Here is a 25,931-nt window from a genome sequence, read left to right as displayed (position 1 = left end):
TAGCAAAAGTGTGGAACTCACTTACCATTGAAATTCACAATATACATATTATTTCGCGAAAATCTAAACACGTGGAGGGGCATAATAAAAAAAAACCATCTAAGTCCCCTTTTGGCCTAAGTCCCTAAACACTGAAAGTAGGCAGCAGGGAAATGTCCATTCTCAAAAAACCCCGTCCAAAATGAGGTGTTTTTTTTTGAGAATGGCCTACTTAGGCTCAGCAGTTTAATCGCCCAGATCACCACTACATCTAACCTTAAAACACATTTTCAACCAAAAAATTGCCCTAGTCCCAAAAAAGACCTTTTAGGTGAAGGAAGGGCCCAGTCTTTCGCCTAAAAGCAGGATTCTGTAACCAGCGTTTGTCAAAAACAACGCCAATTACAGAATCCTGGGGATCCCCTCCCAACAACGATCACGGAAGGAGAAATGCCTAATCTCTCCTGCCGTGATTGCGATCCCCTCTCCCCTCTTCCCTGCTGGCACCCCTCCCCGAACTGGTGTGAACTGGCAGGAGATCCCAAGCCCTCCTGCCGGCACCCCCACCCAAACCTGTGATTGCAGCAGGAGGGATCCCAAGCCCTCCTGCCGACACCTCCCCCCCCCCCCCCGCAAATACCAGCTGGAGGGTTTTCAAGCTCTCCTGCCGAAGGTGAACCCCCCCCCCGTGAGCCCCCCACTACCCTGCCCCCCCTAACCTGCAAGTTGGCTAGCTGGACAGGTTCTCCATCCAGCCAGCTATCCTCGGAATGGCGGGCCTGCTCCTTCCAAGAGCATTGTGGGATGCACCAGGGAGGGGCCTAGGGCCTGAATGTCCCAGACACCTAGGGCCCACCCATAGGAGGAGCCTTAGGCACCTGGACCAACCAGAATTGGCCCAGTTGCCTAAAGCCCCTCCTATGGGTGGGGGTGGGGCAGTGAAGAATGAGTTGAACTCAGTTACGGTAAGAACTTTTATGTTGTGATAGCTTTGAAGATAATGATGAATTTGGGATCAGTGGTTGAGTAGTTACTTGCTAATTTTAATTATCTTATATTTGCAGCACTACCCTGCCTTGAAAAAGGTTTGCGAAATGCGTCGGCATATAAGAGGAGGAGCATATAATAAAGCTAAGTACTACTCTTCATGATAAGTTGATGTTTCATAGAAGAACAGAAAGGAGGGTAGGAGAAATGTTACACTCTGGGAAAGGGGGAAGAGGGCAGAGAGTGAAAAGTTGGACTCACGGAGAGAGAGAGAGAGAGAGAGAGATGTTGGTTGGGGGAGGGAAGGAAGACCAGAGGAGAAGCATGCAGGAGGAAGAGAGAAAAAAAAATGTTGGACTGGTGGAAAGGAGGGAGAAATGTTGGACTGGGAGGGGGGCCAGAAATGAGTAAGGAAAGGGAGATGGACTGCAGGAGGCAGAAAGGAAGAAGGGCAGGAGAAATGTTACACTGGGGGAAAGGGGGAGGAGAGCTGACTAAAGGAAGGGAGAGATATCAGACCATGGAATGGACGGGAAGGAGCGGAGTCCAGTAGCGCTATAGAAATAACAATAATAGTAGTAGTAGACAGAGATGCCAGATTATGGGAAGGAGAGGAGAGCGATGCCAGACCTGGGAAGGGAGGAAAGGAAGGAAAGATGTTGGACCACTGGAGGGGAAGGAGAGAGAGATAGGAAGGGAAGGTAAGACATGGAAAAGTAGATTTTGAGAAGAAAGCAGAAAAATGGAAATACCGAATGTTAAGTTAATGCCAAAGATGGATGCAAGGCAGAAAGTGAAGACGGAGAGAAAAACAGTCAATGGATAAGAAGGTACTGTAAATACAGTTAAAAGCACAGAAAAACAAAGTCACCAAACAAAGGTAGGTAAAATGATTTTATTTTTAATATAGTGACTGAAATGTGTTAGTTTTGAGAATTTATATCTGCTGTGTATATGAAAAATAAATGGAAAAAATTGCATTACAATTAGTAAAGGGGGTTGGATCTGGGGAAGAGCTTGCATGGGTCTAGGGTGGAGTTTGGGAGATCTGTGGTTGGGGGTACTTAGTTGATATTTGTTAAACCTCCCTGCTGGCATGCCCTCCTGACATTTCAGGATCTGTCTGGTGGGCCTCTGCGCATGCGTGGATGTCAACATGATGACATCACGCATGCGTGTGATGTCATCATGGCAACGCCCACGCACCTCTGGGTGCCTCAAGCTGTAGCCACTATCTTTAGTGTGACCTGGCTTGAGAAAGTTTGAGAGATACTGGTCTATTGTGTATGCTTGACTTATTCTTGCTGTACACCACCTTGAGTAAATTCCTTCAAAAAGGTAGTAAATAAATTCTAATGAAACCAACCAATCAATAATTTAAGTCCTAGACATTATGCTGTTTTAATAAGACATATTTGCTATGTTGTTCTGGAATGTGGGTTGTTTTTTTTTTGCAAGGTTTTTTCTTATTTCCAAAATATTTGGTAGTGTAGAGTTTGAGCTTCCTCAATAAAGGTAACACCAGCATTTGTATTTTATGTATAATTATTATTCACCTATGAAAGTATAATTGTATATTTCAACATTGTATGTGTTTTATAGATAACTAAAAATAAAGTCTACAAAAACAAGTTGGGTGGTAGAGTTCAATTCAATATTGATACAAATGGGTTTCCAAGTTTGTCATTTGATATATTGTCAATTGCTAATTTTCATCTTAGCAGTTCACAAGAGAAAAATAATTACACCCCTTCTGGGTATCCACTCTGTTATAAACCTTGGTAATTGTTTGCCAGAGAATCATGTGGCATTATCGTATGACACAGTTTTATTTGGCATGTCTACGAGGGCCAAGAGCCAAATATCTTCCAATAATAATAAACTTTTAATGATTCTGACAGTAGTTGCCATTCAACAAGAGTTGCCATTCAACAAATACCTAATAATTGGAAAAATTGGAATAGATTGAATTATAGTTTTTGGTGGAGGTCAGTGTGTCATATATAAAATGGAAAGAACATTAGCTGTTCAAAAAGGATATTTTAATAAATTTAAGGATGTGTGGGGGCCATTAATAAATTATTGTAATGAATAGATATGATTGTCCCCTGATTAACATAAATGAAAGAATGGGGAGGGGGTGGGTTTTTAGATTTCATTATTTGATATGAAGGGAAAGAAGAATTTACTATATTATATGTATTATTTAATATTAGTATGGTGGAAGGGAAGGAGATAAATTTTATTTATTGAAAATGTTTGTGGAATTTCAAGTGATGTATTAGTCAGATTGTTGTTACTTTCTGTGCACTTGATGTTAAACATAAAATGAATAAAGAATTAAAAAGAAAAAAAGAAAAATAATTACATATTTATTCTTTACAAGAGAACAAAAGGTAGGCCACTAACTGCTTTTAAGTATATAATGAAGCTTCACCTGTTACTTTTGGCATATGAACTGTCCTGACTGGATTGACTGTCTTGTCCTGATATACTTGCAGTTCTGCCTTTTTTCTTTTTAGGATTTTTTTTTCTTATGTTTTAATGTTTGCATTTATGATTATGTATGTTTTATTTGTTCCCCACCCTGGAGAAGGGCAAATTATAAATAATAAATCCAAATTCACTGTTTATAGTATATTTCTGAATAACTTAACAAATCTAACCTTCAATGAAATCAAATGATTTTTTTAAATTAACTTTTCAGATTAGATTTAAAAGCTTTTGATAAATGTTTTCTGAAATAATAGTCACAGGTGGGACAGTAGTAACAGAAAATGTGCATAGGCAAGGTTTTGTCTCTCCACCCCAGTCATTTTATCGAAGGGAACTATGTATTATGCCCTCACCCCACCTTTCTGCTTCAATTTCCTCAAATAATTGAGGCACCTATGCTTAAAATATAGAGGAACTCTAGAGAGAAGGGAAAATAAATTCAAATTTAATTTAAGACTGAAATTCAGCATAGCCCTAATCTATTTTGCTTGTGACCAACCACACAGGCAGTTCTAACACTAGCACATGTACATGGAGCACATTTTTAATTTGATTTCCAAGACCTTGAGCGATTTTTTACAAGCCTTTACCTGTCTTTCCATCTCAACTTTTTCCATCTCTAGAACACCTTTAAGCTGTTCTTTCTCTTTCAAAAGTTCCTCACTGAAGCTCTCCAGGTCTTGGCTACTCTGTTTCTCTTTTTCAATTTGAATCAGCAGCATTTCCACCTACAGGAAGGAAAACAAAAATCTCTCTTCAGTCAAGAGCTATATGAAAGTAAATTGTAAATAAAGGAATGAACAATTTATAGCATAAAGATATTTTGAATTGCATATCAGTGGTAATGATGACCAGTGTACGGTAATAATGATAAAGGGAGAGTCTACTAAAAACAGAATATCTGTTACACAAAGTATTGCAAACTGTGTGTATCTTCAGCTTCCATATAAGTTGAAGAATACAGTCGATACAAATCCCAACAATGCTGATATTCTAGCTCTACTTAAAGATTCTCAGTATCTATACAAAAGCCTCGTAGCCAAATGAGATCTAAAATTCTTTAGTATTAGGTAACAGACAGCACTGTGATCATCAACTGCAACAGGGTCAGCTGAAGAACTGGATGCAATAGGAATTCAACCCTCTGAAATCACAACTGTTGATCACAAGATAATGGGAATGTCATAGTTTTCTGTTTTAAAGAACACCATAAATCAAAACAATACTGGGGAAAACAAAAAATTATTGATCAAATATCACTGGGAGTGATTACAGGAAAGTATCTGAAAATGACTAAAAAAAATCACTCTCCTATAAAGAATACAAACTCCTTAAACTCAACAGACCATGTATTATGGAAACTCAAATAAGGCGGGAAGATTATTAGCAAATTATTTTAAGGCTAAGAAAAGAAAATAAAAAATTATTGCAATAAAAGATGAAAAAGGTGATACCCATTCTCAAATTGGGCCTATTTTAAAGCAATTCTTAAATTTTTATGAAGCTTTGTATTCTTCCAAGCCTTATTTAGATAAAGAAAAAGATGGTTTAGAGTTTTTAAATTTAATTAATGGTCCAAAAATTCCTGATCATATAAAAAGAAGTTTAGAGGCGCCTATATCATTAAAAGAGTTACAATCAGCGTTGAAGTCCCTTAGAGCTGGATCCAGGCCGCACAGTGGTGTACATTGTTAGCTGGATTTGTAAATAAGAAGTCTAAAACTGGTCTTAGGGATATTTGGAGCACTGAGATTAAGCATCAAATTTCTGCATCTCAATGGCCACGAATATGGACTTGGAGGTTGAGATGTACAATGCCGGCATCTATGAGACAAACTTGGTTTTTTTCTGTTACATAGTTAGATAGTTCTAAGTCAAATAAATATTGGCATTGTCATCTCAAAGCAGGGACTTTAGATCATTTATTGTTCTATTGTCCATTTATTATGCTTTTTTGGAAATCAATTTGGGGCCAAATTAATTGTTTATTAGAAAACCCGGTGGCATTGACCTATAATACTATATTATTTGGTATGTCAATGAGAGCAAAAAGCCAAATATCATCTAAGAACAACAGACTTATTTTTTTTTATATTATCTAAACCCTTCTCCCCCTTCCCTTTCCATACTATTTTGTTAATTGAATCAATCTTTTTCATATTTTCTTTTTACCTTTTTCTTCATTTATACAATCCCTCCCCTTTCCCCTCCATTCATAAGTTATGTTAAGAAAATGGTGTTTATTCATTACAAAACAATGTCAATGGCTCCCATATTTTATTAAAACTTTTATAATTTCCATTTTGTATTGCTATTGAACGTTCCATTTTGTATAGATGACAAAGTGAATTCCACCAGAAATTAAAGTTAAGTCTGCTGTGATCTTTCCAATTGTTAGTAATATGTTGCATGGCAACTCCTGTCATAATCAATAAAAGTTTGTTATTACTTGCTGATATCTGACTCTTTTTTCTCATAGACATGCCAAATATCACAGTATCATAAGTTAATGCTACAGGATTTTCTAATAAAGAATTTATTTGATCCCATATCGAATTCCAAAAGGCTAAAATATAGGGACAAAAAAATAAAAGATGATCCAAAGTCCCTACATCAAGCTTACAATGCCAGCATCTATTAGACAATGAACCATTCAACTTTTGTAATCTAACTGGGGTCCAAAATGCTCTATGCAAAAGAAAAAACCAAGTTTGTCTCATAGATGCTGACAGTGTACATATTATTCTCCAAGACCAAATTTGTGGCCATTGAGACAACAGACTTTTATTGATAATGACAGTAGTCGCCATACAACAAATTACGAGCAATTGGAAGAATTGGAGCCGGCTTAATTATAGCTTTTTGTGGAATTCATTGTGTCATATGTATAAAATGGAATGAACATTAGCCATCCAGAAAGGGAATTTTAAGAAATTTCAAGAGACTTGGGAGCCATTAGCAAAGTATTGTAGCGTCTAAGTACTATTTCCCCCTATAAACAAGCACATCCGGGAGGGGGGATGGGGGAAATCTGTTAGGATAATGAATTTGAATATAATGTACTGAGGTTTATTATATAAATTTTATATGTTGGGCATTATGATTGTTTAGGAAGGAGGGGGGTCTAATTCTGAAATGGATATTAATGATATATTAAGTGTGATATTGAAGTATAAAATGTTGTATTTATTGTAACACTTACTGTAAGTTTGAAAATAATAAAGAATTGGGAAATAAAACCAAAAAACAACTCCTTAAACTGCTAAATGTATCTTTATGTTTAGTCAAAAAATATGCTGAGACATGGAGGCAAAAGAAGAGGTAAACCCCAAGAATATCGCCTCACCACCCAATCATTGCATATAGTTGAACAAACTTATAAAGATCGTGCTTTCTTCGCTGCTTATGCAGTCTAAATAATGATATATTGGATTACTTGAATGTAGCAAAAGAACTTATCTTTATTGAGGATTCGGACGTGGCCCGTTTCGTTCCTACGTCAGGGAACCGATATGCAAGATTCAAACATTTTAAAGGTGGTGTATAGCTAATTTTCAATTGATTAATTCAGATCCCTTAGGAAGATGGATACATGTGAATATGAGCATGGGAAATAATACCCTGGCATTATTCAATGTGTACGCCCCTAATTCGAACCAAAATGAATTTTTCAAAACATTACAACAATTGATACTCCCACTGGCTGCTTCTAATTTAGCAGTGGCTGGAGGCTTTAATGTTATGGAGCCATTGACGGATAAAAAACCTAGTAAAATTATGAAATCATTAGGGTTAGATATTTTGGTGCAATCTTGTGATTTGAAAGATATATGGTGGATACTTCATTTTAATGATCGGGAATTTTCTTTTTGTTCCTTTTCAAGAATAGACTATATTTTTGTCTCAAATCAAATAGTACAGCAGGTGACACAAGCCTTCATAGATCCAATCATTTTATCTGATCATGGTGGTGTGTGGATTGAATTTAAATTTGCTGAACAGGATAATAGTAGATCTGTATGGAGATTTGATAATACATTGATTGCGGATCCAAATTTCCTTGACGAATTTCAGATAAAGATGAATGAATTCTTTCAAATTAATACCTCAGAAGAAATTTCCATAGAAATATTATGGGATGCCTTTAAGGCTACTATGCGAGGTAATATTTCATATTCCGCATATATTAGATAACAACTTAAAAGGATCTCGTTATTATCCAAGCTGTCTTTCGTTGTTAGATTTTTTGAAGGGGTCGCAGGTTCGGGTTTCGCTCTTTTAGCACTTCCTGTTGCTGCGAAGGCTGATTCAGCCTTTATTTGCTTTCCGGACGCCATAGGTTAATAAATCCTCCTTTTTGAGCTCCGTGCAATTAGAGAAATTGTATCGGATAACTCAAAGAAAATTCAAGAGGTGAAGGAAGAGATTTCTATTCTCAATAAAAAAAATGGAGCTAGCTGAAAACAAAATAGAGAACCTGGAGAAAAGAATGGAGACAGTTGAAACAGAAGTACAGTGGTACCTTGGTTTACGAGCATAATTCGTTCCAGAAGCATGCTCTTAAACCAAAACACTCGTATATCAAAGCAACTTTTCCCATAAGAGTTAGTTTAAACTTGAACAATTCGTTCCACATCCCCAAAAACTTAATTACCATTAGGGACGCCTCCACCGCTGCCTCTGCCATCCACACGGCTCCTCCAATTCTCCTCCTCTGCTGCTGTTCGCTGCCTCTCACTGCGAGTGGTGCTCGCTAAGCAAACGCCGCCACCGCCGCCACAGAGCCCGACTGGACACTGTTGGCTCTGCCGCTCCTGGACGCTGCACCCCCCCCTCCCCCGGATGCCACTTCCCCCTCTGCTTGGACTCTCAAGTGCTGGCTCACTCCTGCCGGACGCACCCCGACTCCCATTCTCCACCCGAGGCCACCGGTGCTGTTATCGCCTCTTCCCCCTCCTCCCCGACTGGTCCTGTCCTTACCCCTGCACCGCCGATGATAAAAGTGCCTGCCGCCGGTCTGCTGCTGAGCCTTGAGCATCTGCGCATGCTCAGGCCTTCTGATCTCACCCTCTCTGAGAATACAAATCTTTATAAAAATTAAGAAATTGATTTAAAATATTATTAATCTGAGTATGTGTATTTCCTTTTCCATCTTTTATTGCTATTATTTTTACTCTTCTTTTTTTTGCTTTAAGATAATTTTTGATTGAAATATTTGAGGGAAGGTGGATTGAAATATTTGAGGGAAGGGTGGGTGGGGAAGGAATAAATTTATGTATTTACGATGACAATAGAAAGAAATTCAAGTGATGTGTAAAAGTTTTAAATGATGTAATATTGTGTACTTGTTGTAAGATGAAAAATGAATAAAGAATTTTGAAAAAAAAAAAAAAGATTACCAGCAGCAGATCTGAAAAAAAACAACTAAAAAACCCAACTTAAAAAAACAATTTTCTTTTTTTTTTAATTTATTTTTTTTATTCATTTTTCATATAACAAGTGTATCATAAAAATTCATACAATTGCATTAAGTATACACTTGATATTTCCATAACTTACTGTAAATACAACATATCATTATATAGTCCTTACTATAATTATAGACATCATATAATATTTAATTATATCAACTATTATTTAATTATAATCCCTCTCCCTCTCCTTATTTTGATAGCTGCATACAATATAACACATATTATGATAATTTATTTATATTTTGTGATAAAGAGAATAAAACCTACCTCCCCCCCCTTTATCAAGTATCTTATTATGGGAAAATTATATCAATCATTGCAAAAATCTGTCAATGGTCCCCAAATCTTCTTAAACTTATCAATATATCCTTTTTGTGTTGTAAATGTACGCTCCATCTTATATATATAGGGCAAACTGAATTCCACCAAAAGTTGTAATTTAATTTGTCATAATTCTTCCAATTGTATGTTATTTGTTGAACTGCTACTCCAGTCAATATAAATAAAAGTTTGTTATTATTTGACGAGATTTGACTCCAAGTTCTCATTGCAGTACCAAATAAAATCGTATCATATGTCAAGGCTACCGGATTTTCCAACATCCTATTTATTTGAGGCCAAATTGATTTCAAAAAAAGAAATTAAGAATCTGGAGTCTAAATTGATTGATAAATGGGAGCAAAGTACTCTGCAGGCTCTATTAAAAGCTAAAGGTAAATATAATGAGATATCTTCAAAATTGGTAAGGAAAGATTTGTTTTCTCAACAGACTCTGTATTATGGAAACTCAAATAAGGTGGGAAGATTATTGCCAAATTACTTTAAAGCAAAGAAAAGAAGAACAAAAATTATTGCAATTTACACATTCTGAAATTGGAATATTTTTTTTTTTTAATTTTATTTATTCATTTTTGAATTCTTACAACAAGTGAATTAAACATATTATAATCAATTATCATATGACACTTGTATTTACAAACAAATCTTCTTATAATATAGAATAAATCCCCCCCCTTTTGTCAAAATTCCTATTTCCATATGATATACATTCCCCAACCCACCCCTATATATCTACTACCCATGTGCTAAGATGGGTAATCATTAGAATAATTAGTCAATGGTTCCCAAATTTTTTTGAAATTATGAAGATTCCCTTGTAACGCTAACACCTTTTCCATTTTATGTATATGACAAACTGAGTTCCACCAAAATGTATAATTTAATTTAGTATAATCCTTCCAATTTTGAGTAATTTGTTGCATGGCGACCCCTGTCAATATTAATAATAACTTGTTATTATTTGCAGAAATCGGACTCTGAGTTCTCATTGCTGTACCAAATAATATAGTGTCATATGAGAGTCCTACATGGTTTTCTAATAATTTATTAATTTGGGGCCAAATTAGTTTCCAAAAAGCATTTACGCAGGGACAAAAAAAAAATTAAATGATCTAACGTCCCAACTTCTATTCTACAGTGCCAGCATCTATTGGATCTAGTGCTATCTATCTTTTGTAAACGCATAGGGGTCCATAAAACTCGATGTAACAAAAACATCCACGTTTGACTCATAAATGCTGACCTTGTAGACCTTAATCTCCAGGACCAAAAATTCTTTATTCATTTTTCCATCTTACAAGTGAATAAATAATTAAACATTTGAAATTGAATACATCACTTGAATTTCTTTCATAACATTAATACATAAAGTTTACTCCTTTCCCTCCCCCCCTATTAACTAATTCAACAAAATAAATCATACCTTCTTTCCTCTTAATCTAAACAATTAATAAAATTTAGAACTCCCTCTCATCCCCACATTTGCAATTGTATTTGTAATTGAAAATGGTATCTATTCATTACAATAATTTGTCAATGGCCTCCAAATCTCTTTAAATTTATTATAATTTCCTTTTTGTATAGCTATTGTTCTCTCCATTTTATAAATGTGACACAACGAATTCCACCAGAAATCATAATTGAGTCTACTCCAATTCTTCCAATTACTTGTAATATGTTGTATGGTGACTCCTGTCATTATCAATAAAAGCTTATTATTGTTTGATGAAATTTGGCTCTTTGTTCTCATTGACATTCCAAATAGAATCGTATCATACGATAAAGCAGGGGTAGGGAACTCCGGTCCTCGAGAGCCGTATTACAGTCGGGTTTTCAGGATTTCCCCAATGAATTTGCATGAGATCTATTTGCATGCACTGCTTTCTTTTTTTTAATTCTTTATTCATTTTATCTCTTACATCAAGTGTATAAATAATTGACATATAAATTTGTATACATCACTTGAATTTCTCATCATTTTTAACATTAATACATAAGATTAATCCCTTCCCTCCCATACTATATACAATCAAATATATCATATAAGTATTCTTATCTAATGAATTAAATATTTAATCGAATTCAGAAATACCCACCCCACACCCCCATCCTTCATTTGCACTTGTACTTATTTTAGAAAAATGGTATTCATTCATTCATTGCAATACTTTGTCAATGGCCCCCAGATCTCTTTAAATTTATTATAATTTCCTCTTTGTATCGCAATTGTTCTTTCCATTTTATAAATGTGACACGAGTTCCACCAAAAACAGTAATTGAGTCTACTCCAATTCTTCCAATTAGATGTGATATGTTGTATGGCGACTCCTGTCATGATCAGTAAAAGTTTGTTATTTTTGATGAATGCACTGCTTTCAATGCATATTCTTTAGGGAAATCCTGAAAACCAGACTGGAATACAGCTCTCGAGGACCGGAGTTCCCTACCCCTGCGATAAAGCCACAGGATTTTCCAATAAACAATTTATTTGGGTCCAAATTGATTTCCAACTTGGACACACAAGGAAATGGTCGGTTAAGAGCTGTGCTCCAGGCTAAACAAGCTACTATTTCAAATTTAAAACTCCAAAAATTCAATTTTATTTGGAAAAAAGATTGATAAGAAGAAAATGTCATCAAACAAACAAAATAAAAACGATGCAGGAACCGGAGGATCAGGAACCAGCAGTAACAAAAGATCAAAGCCAGAACCAGGGACACCATCAAGAGTACCACTGCCTGCAGAAGATCAAGATATGATGGCAGAAATAAAACAGATAAAGGATATAGTACTGGAGATCAAAAAACAACTACAAAAAGCAATAGATGATGTTGCTATATTAACAAAAAGAGTTGATCTAATTGACAACAAAATGACACACTTAGAGGAAAGAGCAGAGGAAGTACATACTGAGGTTATACAAAACAAACAAGCCTGGAAGGAAATGGAAATATTAAAGAAAGATCTGGAAGACTGTGTGAATAGAGAAAAAATAAATAATTTAAGAATTATTGGGATGCCGGAAGGAGTGGAAAAAAATGATCCTATCAATTTCTTAGAACAATTCCTCCCAAAGATACTTCCTATAAAATCCAAGGTGCCTCTTGAAATAGAGAGGGCACACAGAATACCGGGACAAAAAACAACCACACAAAAAGGTCCAAGAACTTTTATTTTTAAACTACTAAGATATCAACATGTAGTTGAAATATGCCAGCTAGCTAAAGCAAATAAAAACCTAAGATGTCAAGATGCACGGATACATATTGTGCCAGACTTTGCTAGAGAAACTGCTCAAAAAAGAAAACAACTCCTTGATTTAAGACCTCAACTACGAGCACTAGGGGCAAGATATGGATTACTCTACCCAGCGGTGATGAAGGTAACATTAGGAAATAAAACACAAAATTTTAATGATTCTAAAAAAACTAGCAGAATACCTTGAAACATTTGAACAACCAATGACATCTTAAAAAGAAACTTTGCGAATATTTTAAAGTATTTAATATAACAAGAAGACATTAATAACTTTTCACTTTGATTTATTATATACAAAATAATCTAAACATTAAAAAACTGTAAAAACTGTTTAGAATGCTAGAAATTTTTTTAAAAAAGCAAATAACAGGAAAATGGAACAACTTGAAAAGAATGCAAACATGTCAGTAACAGAATGTTGTGGAAGAAAAAAAAAACAAAAAAAAAACATTGATCTACCTGGAGAATTCAATATATATGCAGCTGAAGGGACGAGATGGAGGAGCTTTTTGAAAGATATCCTCTTGCAGCATGGATTATATGCTCACGGAGAGAAATGTAGAAAGGTGGAACACTAGAGATACTATGTTTGCTAAGTTGCTGAGTAGAGGAAGGGATCTGCGTGTCAACAGGAAGTACAAACAGTAGTGCAACCTGCGTGAAAACTTGTGGTTGATTGGGAAGTGTCTCATTAAAAAAAAAAAAAAAACCAAAAATCCTGAATAGAAGACTACCAACACATGAGTAAATTACAAACTGAATCTGCCCTGCTCCTATGAATATCCCGGAAGACCCAGACGCTAAGATGTGGAACATAATGACTACAATTATATTAGTAAAAGAAGCAGAAAGTTAATTCCCACCCAGTTGGAGGAAAACAGCTGAGCCCTTCCTTTATGTTTGCCATATGTGCAAACAAGCTTGTAACCATTCCCAGCTGATACACTGAGCTAACTGTTATGCATTCTTGGCATGTTCCCTGACAAAGATAGTGAAGAACGTTAAGTTTATTATAGAAGTACTTAAAAAAAAAAAAAAAAAATTGTCTTCAAATGTTGTATTTCTTCTATATCTTTTTCTCATCTATTTTATTCTCATCCTTCTCATACTTTACACATATAATTTTGAAAGAAAGATATTGCATTTTATTGGATATTTATTTACCAATGACTTTCACTATATACTTAAACTGAATTTATTTATTTACTTAAAAATGGGTTAATAGATACTTTGACTAACCTGACAATTGATATATTGCAATTTTAGGAATCCAGAATAATAATAAATATGTAATAAACACTTTCTAGGCTTTTAAGTTTTTAGTAATGCCTTTAAGTTCTTAGGAACTAAGCTTTTAGTCAGGCTTGATTGAATTATATGAAACTCTGTTAAAATCCTGTAGATTAGAATCATTTCTTTGCTCTATTCTGTTTTTGAGTAATTTTTTGTAAAATAAAGAAAGGTAAGAATTATAAGGGGAAAAAAAAAAAATATATATATATATATTTCTGAAAATGAATAAAAGAGAAAATAAATATAACAAATATTAGTATAAGGATATATTATACTATGTTATTAGCATGGAGTAATAAGTATAAAACTATAATTTATTTTTTAGCTTGTAATGGAGTAATGTTAAACCTGATCTATGTTGTGTTTCCAAGTGATCGTATACAAATGGGGTGGGAAGGGAGGGAATGGGAGGGTATTAAATTTTAAGGGTAGGGGTAAAATAGATAATTCCTCAAACTATCTTGTTTATGGGAAAATGAAGTTCATAAAAAACATTGCAGATGGGATTGTTATAATACATATTACATTAAAATTAAATGGATCTTAAAATAATCTCTTTAAATGTTAATGGTCTAAATCACCCGATTAAAAGAAAAAAGGCATTATTATTTTTGAAAAGGCAAAACGCTGATATATGCTGCATACAAGAGATCCATTTATCAAATAATGAATCCATAAAGCTAAAAGGTGATTGGGTCAAGCAATGTTACTTTTCTGCAGCAATAGGAAAAAAAGCTGGAGTTGCAATATTAATAAATAAAAAATGTTCCGCTTCATTTAAGTTTAAGGCAACTGATCCTTTAGGAAGATGGATATATATAGAAATGGACATGGGAAATACCACCATGACGCTTTTCAATATATATGCCCCTAATTCAAATCAAAATGAATTTTTTAAAACTCTGCAACAGTTGATTCTTCCACTGGCTACTTCAAATTTAATAGTGGCAGGAGATTTCAATGCTGTGATGGATCCATTGATAGATAAAAGCCCGAGAAGATTTATAAAATCATTAGGTCTTGACAATTTGGTGCAATCTTGTGATTTAAAGGATATTTGGCGTATACTTCATTTTGATGGTCGGGAATTTTCGTTTTGTTCACAAGTCCATAATTCTTTTTCTAGAATAGATTATATTTTTGTTTCTAATCAATTAGTACATCAAGTCACACAGGCTGTCATTGATCCAATTGTATTATCTGATCATGGTGGAGTGTGGATTGAAATTAAAATAATAGATCAAAATATAAACAGACCTATATGGAAATTGAATAATACATTGCTTGCAGATAATGACTTTTGTACAAATCTTATAAAAAAAATAGAAGAATATTTTCAAATTAATGATACAGAAGAAATTTCCATAGAGACTTTATGGGATGCGTTTAAAGCATATATTAGAGGACAAATTATTTCTTATTCAGCAATGAAAATAAAAAAAGAAAAACAACAATTTATAGAATTAGAAAAATTAATAAAGTCTCTAGAATCAAAATTAATTGAAAAATGGGATTATTTGACACAACAAGAATTGTTAAAAGCTAAAGGTAAATATAATGAAATTTCTTCAAAAATCATTAGAAAAGATTTATTTGTACAACAAGCTCTGTATTATGGAAATTCGAATAAGGCGGGAAGATTGCTTGCAAATTATCTCAAAGCAAAAAGGAAAAAAACAAAAATAATTGCAATTCAAAATGAAAATAAAGAAATGTTATCTCAAACTAATCCCATAATAAAACAATTCTTAAAATTCTATAAAGATTTGTATTCTTCCGAGCCCTATTCAGAAAAGGAAAAAGATGGTATAGAATTTTTAAAGTTAATAAATGGACCAAAGATTCCTGAACATATAAAACGAAGTTTAGAAGAACCAATATCCTTAAAAGAGTTAGGTACAGCATTGAAGTCCCTCAGAGTTGGATCCGCTCCAGGTGGAGATGGTTATACAGTAGAGTTTTATAAATCATTCCAAAACATCATAATGCCCTATTTATTAAAATTATATCAGAAACAACTAAATAAAGGTTGTATTACAGGTACTATGGCTGAATCAATAACTATAGTTTTACCTAAGCCAAATAAAGATCCTACTTTGGTATCAAACTATAGACCTATTTCTTTAATAAATGTGGATGGAAAAATTTTAACTAAGGCAATAGCATTAAGATTGGCTAAAGCTCTCCCTTTCATTATTGATATGCATCAAACAGGTTTTGTTGCTCAAAGACATTCGTCTCATAATACTAGATTGGCACATCACATGTTATATTTGACAAAATCCATCAATGACCCAGCATTCTCTATTTCATTAGATGCGGAAAAAGCTTTTGATAGAGTGGAATGGTCCTTCATGTTTCAGACAATGGAATGGTTTGGTATAGGATCCGGTTTTATACAAATAATAAAGGCATTGTATAACTCCCCTGTTGCTAGATTATATATTAATAATGATTTTTCAGAAAAATTTATTCTACAAAGAGGGGTTAGACAAGGATGCCCACTATCTCCTTTGCTTTTTGATATCGTTTTAGAACCCTTGTTATTAGCTATAGAACAGATAAAGGAGATACAGGGTATTCCACATTCAGATAGAGAATATAAATTATCAGCATATGCGGATGATATATTACTTTATTTGAGAAATCCGGAAACAACCATTCCAAAGCTACTCGAACTGATTGAAAGATTTGGAAAATTTTCAGGATATAAAATAAACTGGAATAAATCAGAAGTACTTCCACTCAACGTACATTGTACAAAAAGTTTATTTGACTCATTTTCTTTTATTTGGAAAGAGGAAGGATTAAAATACTTAGGAATTTGGATTACAAAAACTATAGAAGAAACTATGATAATCAATGAAAAAAATTTATTACAAAAAGTGTCAGAAATGTGTGAGCAATGGAATCCTTTGTGCATATCTTGGTGGGGGAGAGTGCAAACTGTAAAAATGATGATTTTACCAATAGTTTGTTATCAAATGGGTATGATACCAATTTTTTTCCAGGGGTCTTTTTACAAAAAATTGGATAAAATATTAACAAAATTTATTTGGCTTGGAAAAAACCCCAGAATTGCTCTAGTATCTTTACAAAGACCAATTGAGGAGGGAGGGGTAAATTTTCCAAATTTTTATAGGTACCATCAAGCCTATATTATGCGTCATGGTATGTATTGGATCCTCCCAGAACCCATTGAACATATACCAGATTGGTTCTGGTTAGAATGGAGATTAATGTTTCCTTTACGTCTGAGTCATGTGATAAGTATTCAAATGCCAAGGTTATATAAAGATCATAAAATATTAATGGATACTTGGAAAACTATAAGATATATAAGTAATCTAACTCCTATTCCAATAACTAAATCAACGACTCAAACAATATGGCTTAACCCAAAGATCAAAGTTGGCGGTTTTAAAATTATCTGGAAACATTGGATGATGGCTGGAATTCGTATTTTAGAAGATGTAATAAATAAAGGTAAACTGCTTGAGTTTTCACAATTGCAAAATAAATTTGGTTTAAATAAATCACAATATTTCAGATGGTTGCAATTGAAGCAGGCCATTCAGACAGGGTTCTCTGAATGGAAAAATCTTAATAATTATCATAGTATGGAATTCTTATGTTTTCAGATAGATTCCATGGGACACCAGGCCACAATGTGGTATAAATTAATATCTGGATTTATACATAAAAAAAAAAAAAATGGTCTTAGAGATATTTGGAGCATTGAGATTAAGCATCAAATTAATGCATCTCAATGGCCACGACTTTGGTCTTGGAGGATAAGATGTACAATGTCAGCATCTATGAGACAAACTTGGTTTTTTATATTACATATGGACCCCTACACGTTTACATAGAATTGATAGCTCTAAGTCTAATAGATGCTGGCATTGTCATCTAGAAGCAGGGACATTAGATCATCTTTTATTCTATTGTCCATTCATATTAACATTTTGGAAATCAATTTGGCCCCAAATAAATAGGATGTTAGAAAATCCAGTAGCCTTGACATATGATACAATTCTATTTGGTACTACAATGAGAGCCCATAGTCAAATCTCATCAAATAACAACAAACTTTTATTTATAATGACTGGAATAGCAGTACAGCAAATTACACATAATTGGAAAAATTGGGACAGATTGAACTATAATTTCTGGTGGAACTCAGTTTGCCATATATATAAGATGGAACATGCATTTGCAACACAAAAAGGATATATGAATAAGTTCAAGAAAATTTGGGGACCATTAACAGAATATTGCAATATTTGAATTTCATTTTCCCATGATAAGAAAATAGTATAAAGAAGGAGGGGGGGGAGGGGTTAAGGGGAGGGAATTATTCTCTTTATCATACATTATAAATAAAATATTATAATAGATGATATTCTTACATGAAAATAACGTAATAAAGGGAGGGGGAAAAGGTTCATATTTAAATAATAATTGATAAAATCATTACAATATATATATTGTATAACTTTATAAGAAAAATAATTACAATTATATGATATATAAAACCATAAGAAAAATAAGACAAGAAATGTTATATATAAAATATATTATAAAAATATCAAGTGTATTGTTAAGATAATTGTATGAAAATTTATGACACTTGTTGTTAAATGGAAAAAAAATTCAATAAAAAACTTAAAAAATTAAAAAAAAAATGATTTTCAAAAGGCTAAGATAAAGGGACAATAGTATAACAAATGCTGGGCCTACGAAGCAGATACTTAAGAAGTGTCTCTAATGCACGCTCCTCAGAGACCCTAAGAGCAGAACTGTCCGTAACAGGCATGGTATGCCTTAGTAAGTGCCGAGACCACCACGTCCACCACTGGCGAAATTAAGGTAGCCCTATCCCCCTCCGGGATGGGATAATCATGAGCCAATGCGCACACCAACCGAAACAGCGCCCGTAGTCCACTGCGCAAGCACAAAATCCCGAAAATCCTAACGCACAGGAAAAGAGCAGGAAACAGACAGCCTCCTGAAGCAGAGGGGCCCCCATATCCGGTGGCGCAACTTCAAAACTGCAGCATCGAGGAGACCTGCTACATCAGGTCTAAAAGCTCATCCCTCTGAATAAAAAGCGCATCACGGACCCATCTGCTCTGGAAGACGGGAAACCTGACGCCCCGCTGCCAGTGGGCGTCCCCTCTAGAGGATCCTGGAAGCCCGCCAAAGCAGCCAGGTCCTCAATCATGCCAACACGCTCCTCCGACCACCAATTTGCAATCCAAGTCCCCTGCGGGCACTTGGATGAGGGAGGAGGAAGAGGGGACGCCAAACGAAAAGAGGGAGGCAAAGCCACAGGGGGCGCGGAGGGAAACCACCTCCAAAACCCCCCAGGTACACATGGGACCCCCAATTGTCTGCACAAAGAGAGAAATTAAATTGGGGGCAAAAAACCCCTGGGGTCCCCAGGGACTCCCTGCCCCAGCAGGGGTCCCTGCTGAAACCTGCCCCTGTGTTTGCAATACAGGGGGAAGGTTACCTGAGGTTGCAGACAAAATGGAGGGAACTGTCTGTCAAAATGGCGAAGATCCCGCCAAAAATAACCCCTCCAGGGCCTGTAGCAGCTGGGAAACCTAAACTGTCCCAGACACTAAAGCAGGCAAGCCGGCATCAACTGTTGAAAAATCAGCTGAGAGGGAATCCTTTTTCCCCTACCGTCGGCGGTTCAGGAAAACCCTCCGGAGGTAGTGAGAGCAGACCGGGCTGCCTCACTGCCTTCAGCCAGCTCACGAGGCACAAAGGCCGGGGAGCTCTGGATGCCTGCAGCCGCTGCCGACAGAGCTCCATGACCACACCAGCCCAAACCGCCGAGTTCAGGCCAGCCGCGAGTGCCTCGCGGCTGGACCAAATTGTGCCACATTCCCCCGGAGAAGGGCACAATTGCTCCATATGCGACCTAGCTAGGAGAAAAAGTGCCAGTTAGTGCAAAAATACAGTAAACTGACAGGGAAGCAACCCTGCAGACCGGCACTACCTCAGAATTTTATTTTTTTTTTCTTTCTTTTTCAGAACAGACTCCACAGGCTCTCAAAGCAATATGCCTTGCTTGATTTAGGGGACAAGGCTTATTGCTGAGGCTCCTCTAAAAAAATGTGGGGAGGTGGAGGAAGTGGGGGGAGGGACCCCGCTCGAGACCCACCAGGTTTGACACCCCCGAGGTCGGACGGACCCCCAAACAGTGCCCGCCCAAGCTCTGTCCGGCCAAAAACAGGGACTAGAAACCCCCTAAACAAATTCCAACAGCCCTACCAAAGGAGCTGGGTACAGATCACTCAACACCTGCTGGAGACTGAAAGAAGACTGATGTAAATAGAGAAGGGAGTATATTATATACTGTCCCACAGTTTTGTTTTCAGTCTCCACCTGCTGGTCATGATTGGATATATACCCATTTGTAAAGATTTATTTTTTTTTTTTTTTAATTCTTTATTCAGTTTTAACTCTTGCAACAAGTGTACAATATTCAATCAGATAATTCGTATAAATCACTTGACATTCTAACAATTATTGTCAAATGCATATAAAAAAGACCCCTCCCCCACCCATCCCATTCATCAGGAATAAACCCCAATTAATTCAATGTTAGAAAATCATGTTGCCCTATCCTATGATACTATTTTATTTGGAACGTCTATGAGATTCAAGAGTCAAATTTCAGCAAACAACAATAAACTTTTGTTAATACTGACGGGGGTTGCCATTCAACATATTACTGGAAATTGGCAGGACTATACTAAACTTAATTATACCTTTTGGTGGAATTCAGTTTGTCATATTTATAAAATGGAGAGAGTGCTTGCTATACAGCAAGGAAATTATAATAGTTTCAAAAAGATTTGGGGGCCATTGATTGCATATTCTAATGATTGGACACCTTAGACACCTTTTTATTACATAGGACTATATTTAATGTGGGGATGGGGAGGTATGTTATGTGATTTAATGGGTCCATTCATTTAAGATTAACCTCTACTGGTCTGGAGAGTGCTAAAGAAACTTAAGTCGCCATTCCAACCACAACAAGTCAGGGATATTGTCAATGAGCTCTGGGAGGACCCAATACATACCCTGGCGCAGAATATAGGCTTGATGATCACGAGTAATTGGATAAACCATGACAGAATAAGTTATACTTTTGGGTGGGTGAATGTGTGCACTACGTACAAATATGAAAGAATTAATGCAGAATGTAGGAGATTTAGTGATGTATTTAATAAAGTTTGGAGCCCATTAACTAATTTTGTGGATTTATAATAATGTCTATTTATTTTATATTTCCTTCTGTTCATTTACCTTTACACATCCATGGGGGAGGGGGGTTGGAGGGAGGGAAATAAATTTTGATGGTGACATTTAGGTAACTTTATTCTTCATTTATATTATAATTATTTATATTATATGTTATATTATGTTACTGTTTATTCTAAGAAATCTTGAATGATATATGTGTTACCTGTACCTATGCATTGTATGTAGGATATATTGTTCTTTTATTTGTTTGGCACTGTTTTAGATTAAAAATCAATAAAGATTAAAAAAAATAATAATAATAATTTTTGAATTTAATTAATGGACCGAAGGTTCCTGATCACATAAAAAAAAGTCTTGAAGATCCTATATCATTAAAAGAGTTGCAAACAGCGTTGAAGTCTCAAGAGTTGGATCCGCTCCAGGTGATGATGGTTTTACGGTAGTTTTATAAATCATTTCAAATTACCTTATTACCTCATTTATTAAATTTATATCTGACTCAACTAACTAAGGTTTGCATTACTGGTACTATGGCAGAATCTTTAACTATAGTTTTGCCAAAGCCAAATAGAGATCCCACTTTAGTTAATCAATGTGGATGAACATAAGAACATAAGCAATGCCTACACTGGGTCAGACCCGAGGTCCATCTTGCCTAGCAGTCCGCTCACGCGGCGGCTCAACAGGTCCAGGACCTGTGCAGTAGCCCTCTATCTATATCCCTCTATCCCTTTTTCCAGCAGGAAATTGTCCAATCCTTTCTTGAACTCCAGTACCGTACTCTGTCCTATTACGTCCTCTGGAAGCGCATTCCAGGTGTCCACCACACGCTGGGTAAAGAAAAACTTCCTAGCATTCGTTTTGAATCTGTCTCCTTCCAACTTTTCTGAATGTCCTCCTGTTCTTTTATGTTTTGAAAGTTTGAAAAATCTGTCCCTCTCTACCCTCTCTATGCCCTTCATGATCTTGTAGGTCTCTATCATGTCTCCTCTGAGTCTCCGCTTTTCCAGGGAGAAGAGCCCCAATCTCCCCAATCTTTCAGTGTATGAAAGGTTTTCCATGCCTTTAATCATTCGTGTCGCTCTCCTCTGGACTCTCTTAAGTATTGCCATATCCTTCTTAAGGTATGGTGACCAATACTGAACACAGTACTCCAGGTGCGGGCGCACCATTTCCCGATACAACGGCAGGATGACTTCTCTCGTTCTGGTCGTAATACCCTTCTTAATAATACCCAACATTCTGTTTGCCTTCTTTGCGGCTGCTGCACATTGTGCTGTTGACTTCATTGTTGTGTCCACCAGTACACCCAAATCTCTTTCAAGGTTACTTCCCTCTAATACTAATCCCCCCATTTGGTAGCTGAACATCGGGTTCTTTCTCCCTATATGCACGATCTTGCATTTCCCTACATTGAAGTCCATCTGCCATTTATTCGTCCACTCCTCCATTTTTTTTAAGGTCCCTTTGTAGGTCCTCACACTCTTCCGCATTTCTAACCCTTCTACAGAGTTTAGTGTCATCCACAAACTTGATAACTTCACACTTCGTCCCCATTTCCAGGTCATTTATAAATACATTGAACAGCAGCGGTCCGAGTACAGACCCCTGCGGAACTCCACTCGTGACCTTCCTCCAGCCCGAGTAGTGACCCTTCACTCCAACCCTCTGCCTTCTGCCTGTCTGGAAAACTTTTAGCTAAGACATTGGCTTTACGTTTAGCTAAGGCTCTCCCTTTTATTATTGACATGCACCAAACTGGGTTTGTTGCTAAGAGACATTCATCTAATTACACCAGATTGGCTTTCCATATGTTAAATTTAACAAAAGCCATGAATGATCCGGCTTTTTCTGTGTCTTTGGATGCAGAAAAAGCCTTTGATCGGGTGGAATGGCATAGGTTCAGGATTTATACAAATGATTCAAACATTGTATAGCTCCCTGTTGCTAGATTGTATATTAATAATAACGATTTAGTCTGCAGACAAGGTTGTCCTCTATCTCCTTTGCTTTTTGATATTGTATTAGAACCCTTGTTATTAGCTATTCAGCAAGTGAAAAAGATACAGGGTATTCCTTATTCAGATCAGGAATACAAGGTCTCTGCATACGCAGATGATATACTGCTTCATTTGAGAAATCCAGAAACAACCATTATCCCAGGACAAGCAGGCAGCATATTCTCAACAGTGGGTGACGTCACCAACAGAGCCCTGCAGCGGACAGCTTCGAAAGCAGATTTGCTTGAAGATCTTTATAAGAGCTTCCGAGTGCTGAACTGCGCATGTGCAAGTGCCTTCCCACCCAAGTTAGGGCGCGCGTCTCCTTTGAGGAACCTCAGTTCAATGTTTTCCGCGGAGCCGAGAAGTCATCTTCTTTTCAGCTCTGCAGCCTTTGTTGCCTTCTCTCACTGCGGCTTTTTTATTATTTTATATTTAAGTCGCTGTGCTCACGCTTTCCATTCTTGTTAAAAAAACAAAAAGGTTTATTCGATTTTTTTCTTTTTTTATTCAAGTCAGCGGCCTTTGGGGCTAGGCCCGGCCGCTCATCTCGTTTGGTACGTCGGACTTTATTTTTTCTATGTCCCAGCCTCTTACCGGGTTCAAAAGGTGTAGGCAGTGCAACAAGACCATTTTCATCACCGATCCCCATAGTCGGTGTATGGTTTGTTTGGGTCCTGAACATTGCCCCGACGCTTGTCTGCGCTGTGCTACCCTTCAACCTCGGGCCTTTTGTCGACACTGTGCCAATTTTCTTCAACTTTTTGGCACTATGGACCAACCGCCTGAGAAGGCTTCGACCTCGGCTTCGGGGATGGCCTCGACATCTAAGTCCTCGACCTCAACACCAGCTTCTGCCTCCACTAAGGCCTCGACCTCGACACCCTCGGTCTCGAAGGCCTCACCGGTACCTCTTCTGAAGTCGTCTTCGACGGGTAAGTCTCCTGTCTCTCCTTCAGGTACCATTTCTAAGAAGCCCCCTGAGTCTCAGGCATTCCAGGCCGTATCTACGGTCCTGCCAGCCTCCTCGAGACCTCCAGCTAAGTGTGCCTCCAAGCATCGGGAATGCTCATCCTCGAGGTCGCCCTCTTTGGAGCGCACTGCTGCACCTTCGAGACCTGATCCTTTTGTCTCGGTGCCTATGTTCGAGGATATGTTGAAAGCCATTCTGACCACTCAGATTTCCTCGGTCGTGGCTCAACTCCTTCCGTCCTCGATCCTGCTTCCTTCGAGCCAGCCTGAGCAGCAGTCTGGGACTCCTATTGAAGCACCTCGAGGCAAGCCTCGGAACCTCACAGCTTCTCATCCAGTGACTCTTCACCTACTCCTCAGACAATGTCTCCTCAGCCTCGACCGAAATATCGCTTGATGCATTCGAGGCATCTAGCTTCAAAGCTTCTTAAAGAGACATCTCTGCCACAGAAACCTTCGCCTTCTGTGGATACTGAGGCTTCTATGCCTCATTTATCCAAAGCTACCTTCTTCAAAATCTAAGCATAAGTCTCGCAAAGCTAGTACACCGGCTGCTTCTCCTCGAAGTCCATCAAGGTCGAGGACTCATCCATCAAGACCAACTCCGAGGGAGTCTTCTCCTCCTGCCTTGACCCACTCTGTGTCTCGAACCCCGGGGACCTCACCATCGAGGAGTTTGAAGCGTAAACACTCACTTACTCCGCCTCATGCAAGTAGTGCAGCTTCCTCAATTACTGTGCACCTGGACTCTGAACCTTTGTCTCAATATTCTAGAGAGGCTTCTCCGTCCTACTCCGTTGTTCCTCGGTCTCACACTCTTTCTCCAGATGTTGCCTCGACCTCGAAGTCTGCTTCTTTTGCCAGATTCGTCTTCGACATGGGACAAGCTCTTCAGCTGGATCTCCATTCTGATTCCAAGTATACACCTGAATACTCCTTATTCCATTACAGCTATTCCATCCAAGTTGGAATCCAGGTATCGCACAGTATCTTGCAAAGGCTTTGAGAAGCCTCAATTATCCCACCAGTCCTTGGTTGTAGAATCTTCTCTAAAGAAAGCTCATCCATCTAAGTTCTACGCTGTGGTTCCTCCAGGCAGGGAGGGCCGTACCATGGACAAGTTTGGCTGCAGGTTATATCAGCTTTCCATGATGGCTAACAGAATTCTCAATTACAACTACACTTTTACTGCTTATTTCAACTATTTCCTCAAGTTGATGCCTAAGTTCTACCCGGCTCTTGAGGAGCAAAGTCTTCCTGAATTTAAACAGATCATCAGAACTCTTTCTCAACTACGACTCTTCATGCTCCAAGCTACATACGATGCATTTGAGCTTACTTCTAGAGTCTCTCGCTTTGCTGTAGCCATGCGCCGTCTAGCCTGGCTCCGCATTGTTGATATGGATCCCAATCTGCAGGACCATCTAGCCAGCTTGCCTTGCTAGGGAAATGAACTCTTTGATGATTCTATTGAGGCTATTACAAAGCGCCTCCCTGAACATGAGCGTTCTTTTGCTTCCTTGATTCGGCCGAAGCCTAAGACTCCTCCTGCTCGGCCATACAAGCAACAACCACGTTGTTATCCTCAAAAAACAACGCCAGCTGGCCTCCGCCTAGAAGGCCTCCACAACAACAACGACAGCAGAAAGCACAGACTCCTGCTGCGACTAAACCAGCCCAGTCTTTTTGACATTCCCACTCTGAGCATGTCAACCTCCCTGCATCAAAATTCTCTTCTGCCTAGAGGAGGTCATCTTCACCATTTTTATCACCAGTGGGAGATAATCACCTCAGATCTTTGGGTTCTCACCATCCTTCGGGAGGGATTCTCACTTCACTTTCT

General features: G+C 37.2%; 1 protein-coding gene across 5 annotated transcripts in view; it reads right to left on the bottom strand.

The window, feature by feature from the left end:
* Positions 1 to 25,931, bottom strand: part of CCDC88C (coiled-coil domain containing 88C) — a 338,359-nt gene that overhangs the window by 134,337 nt on the left and 178,091 nt on the right. For all 5 annotated transcript variants that reach the window (XM_033951005.1, XM_033951004.1, XM_033951007.1 and 2 more), the window contains exon 14: positions 4,053 to 4,190. In XM_033951005.1, coding sequence (XP_033806896.1) covers positions 4,053 to 4,190 — 138 coding nt within the window. The remainder of the gene's footprint in view (positions 1 to 4,052; positions 4,191 to 25,931) is intronic.

This window comes from Geotrypetes seraphini, chromosome 7 (genome assembly GCF_902459505.1).
Source record: "Geotrypetes seraphini chromosome 7, aGeoSer1.1, whole genome shotgun sequence".
Taxonomy (NCBI): Eukaryota; Metazoa; Chordata; class Amphibia; order Gymnophiona; family Dermophiidae; genus Geotrypetes; species Geotrypetes seraphini.
The sequence above is the reverse complement of the archived record's forward strand: the minus strand, read 5'-3'. Positions and strand labels throughout refer to the sequence as shown.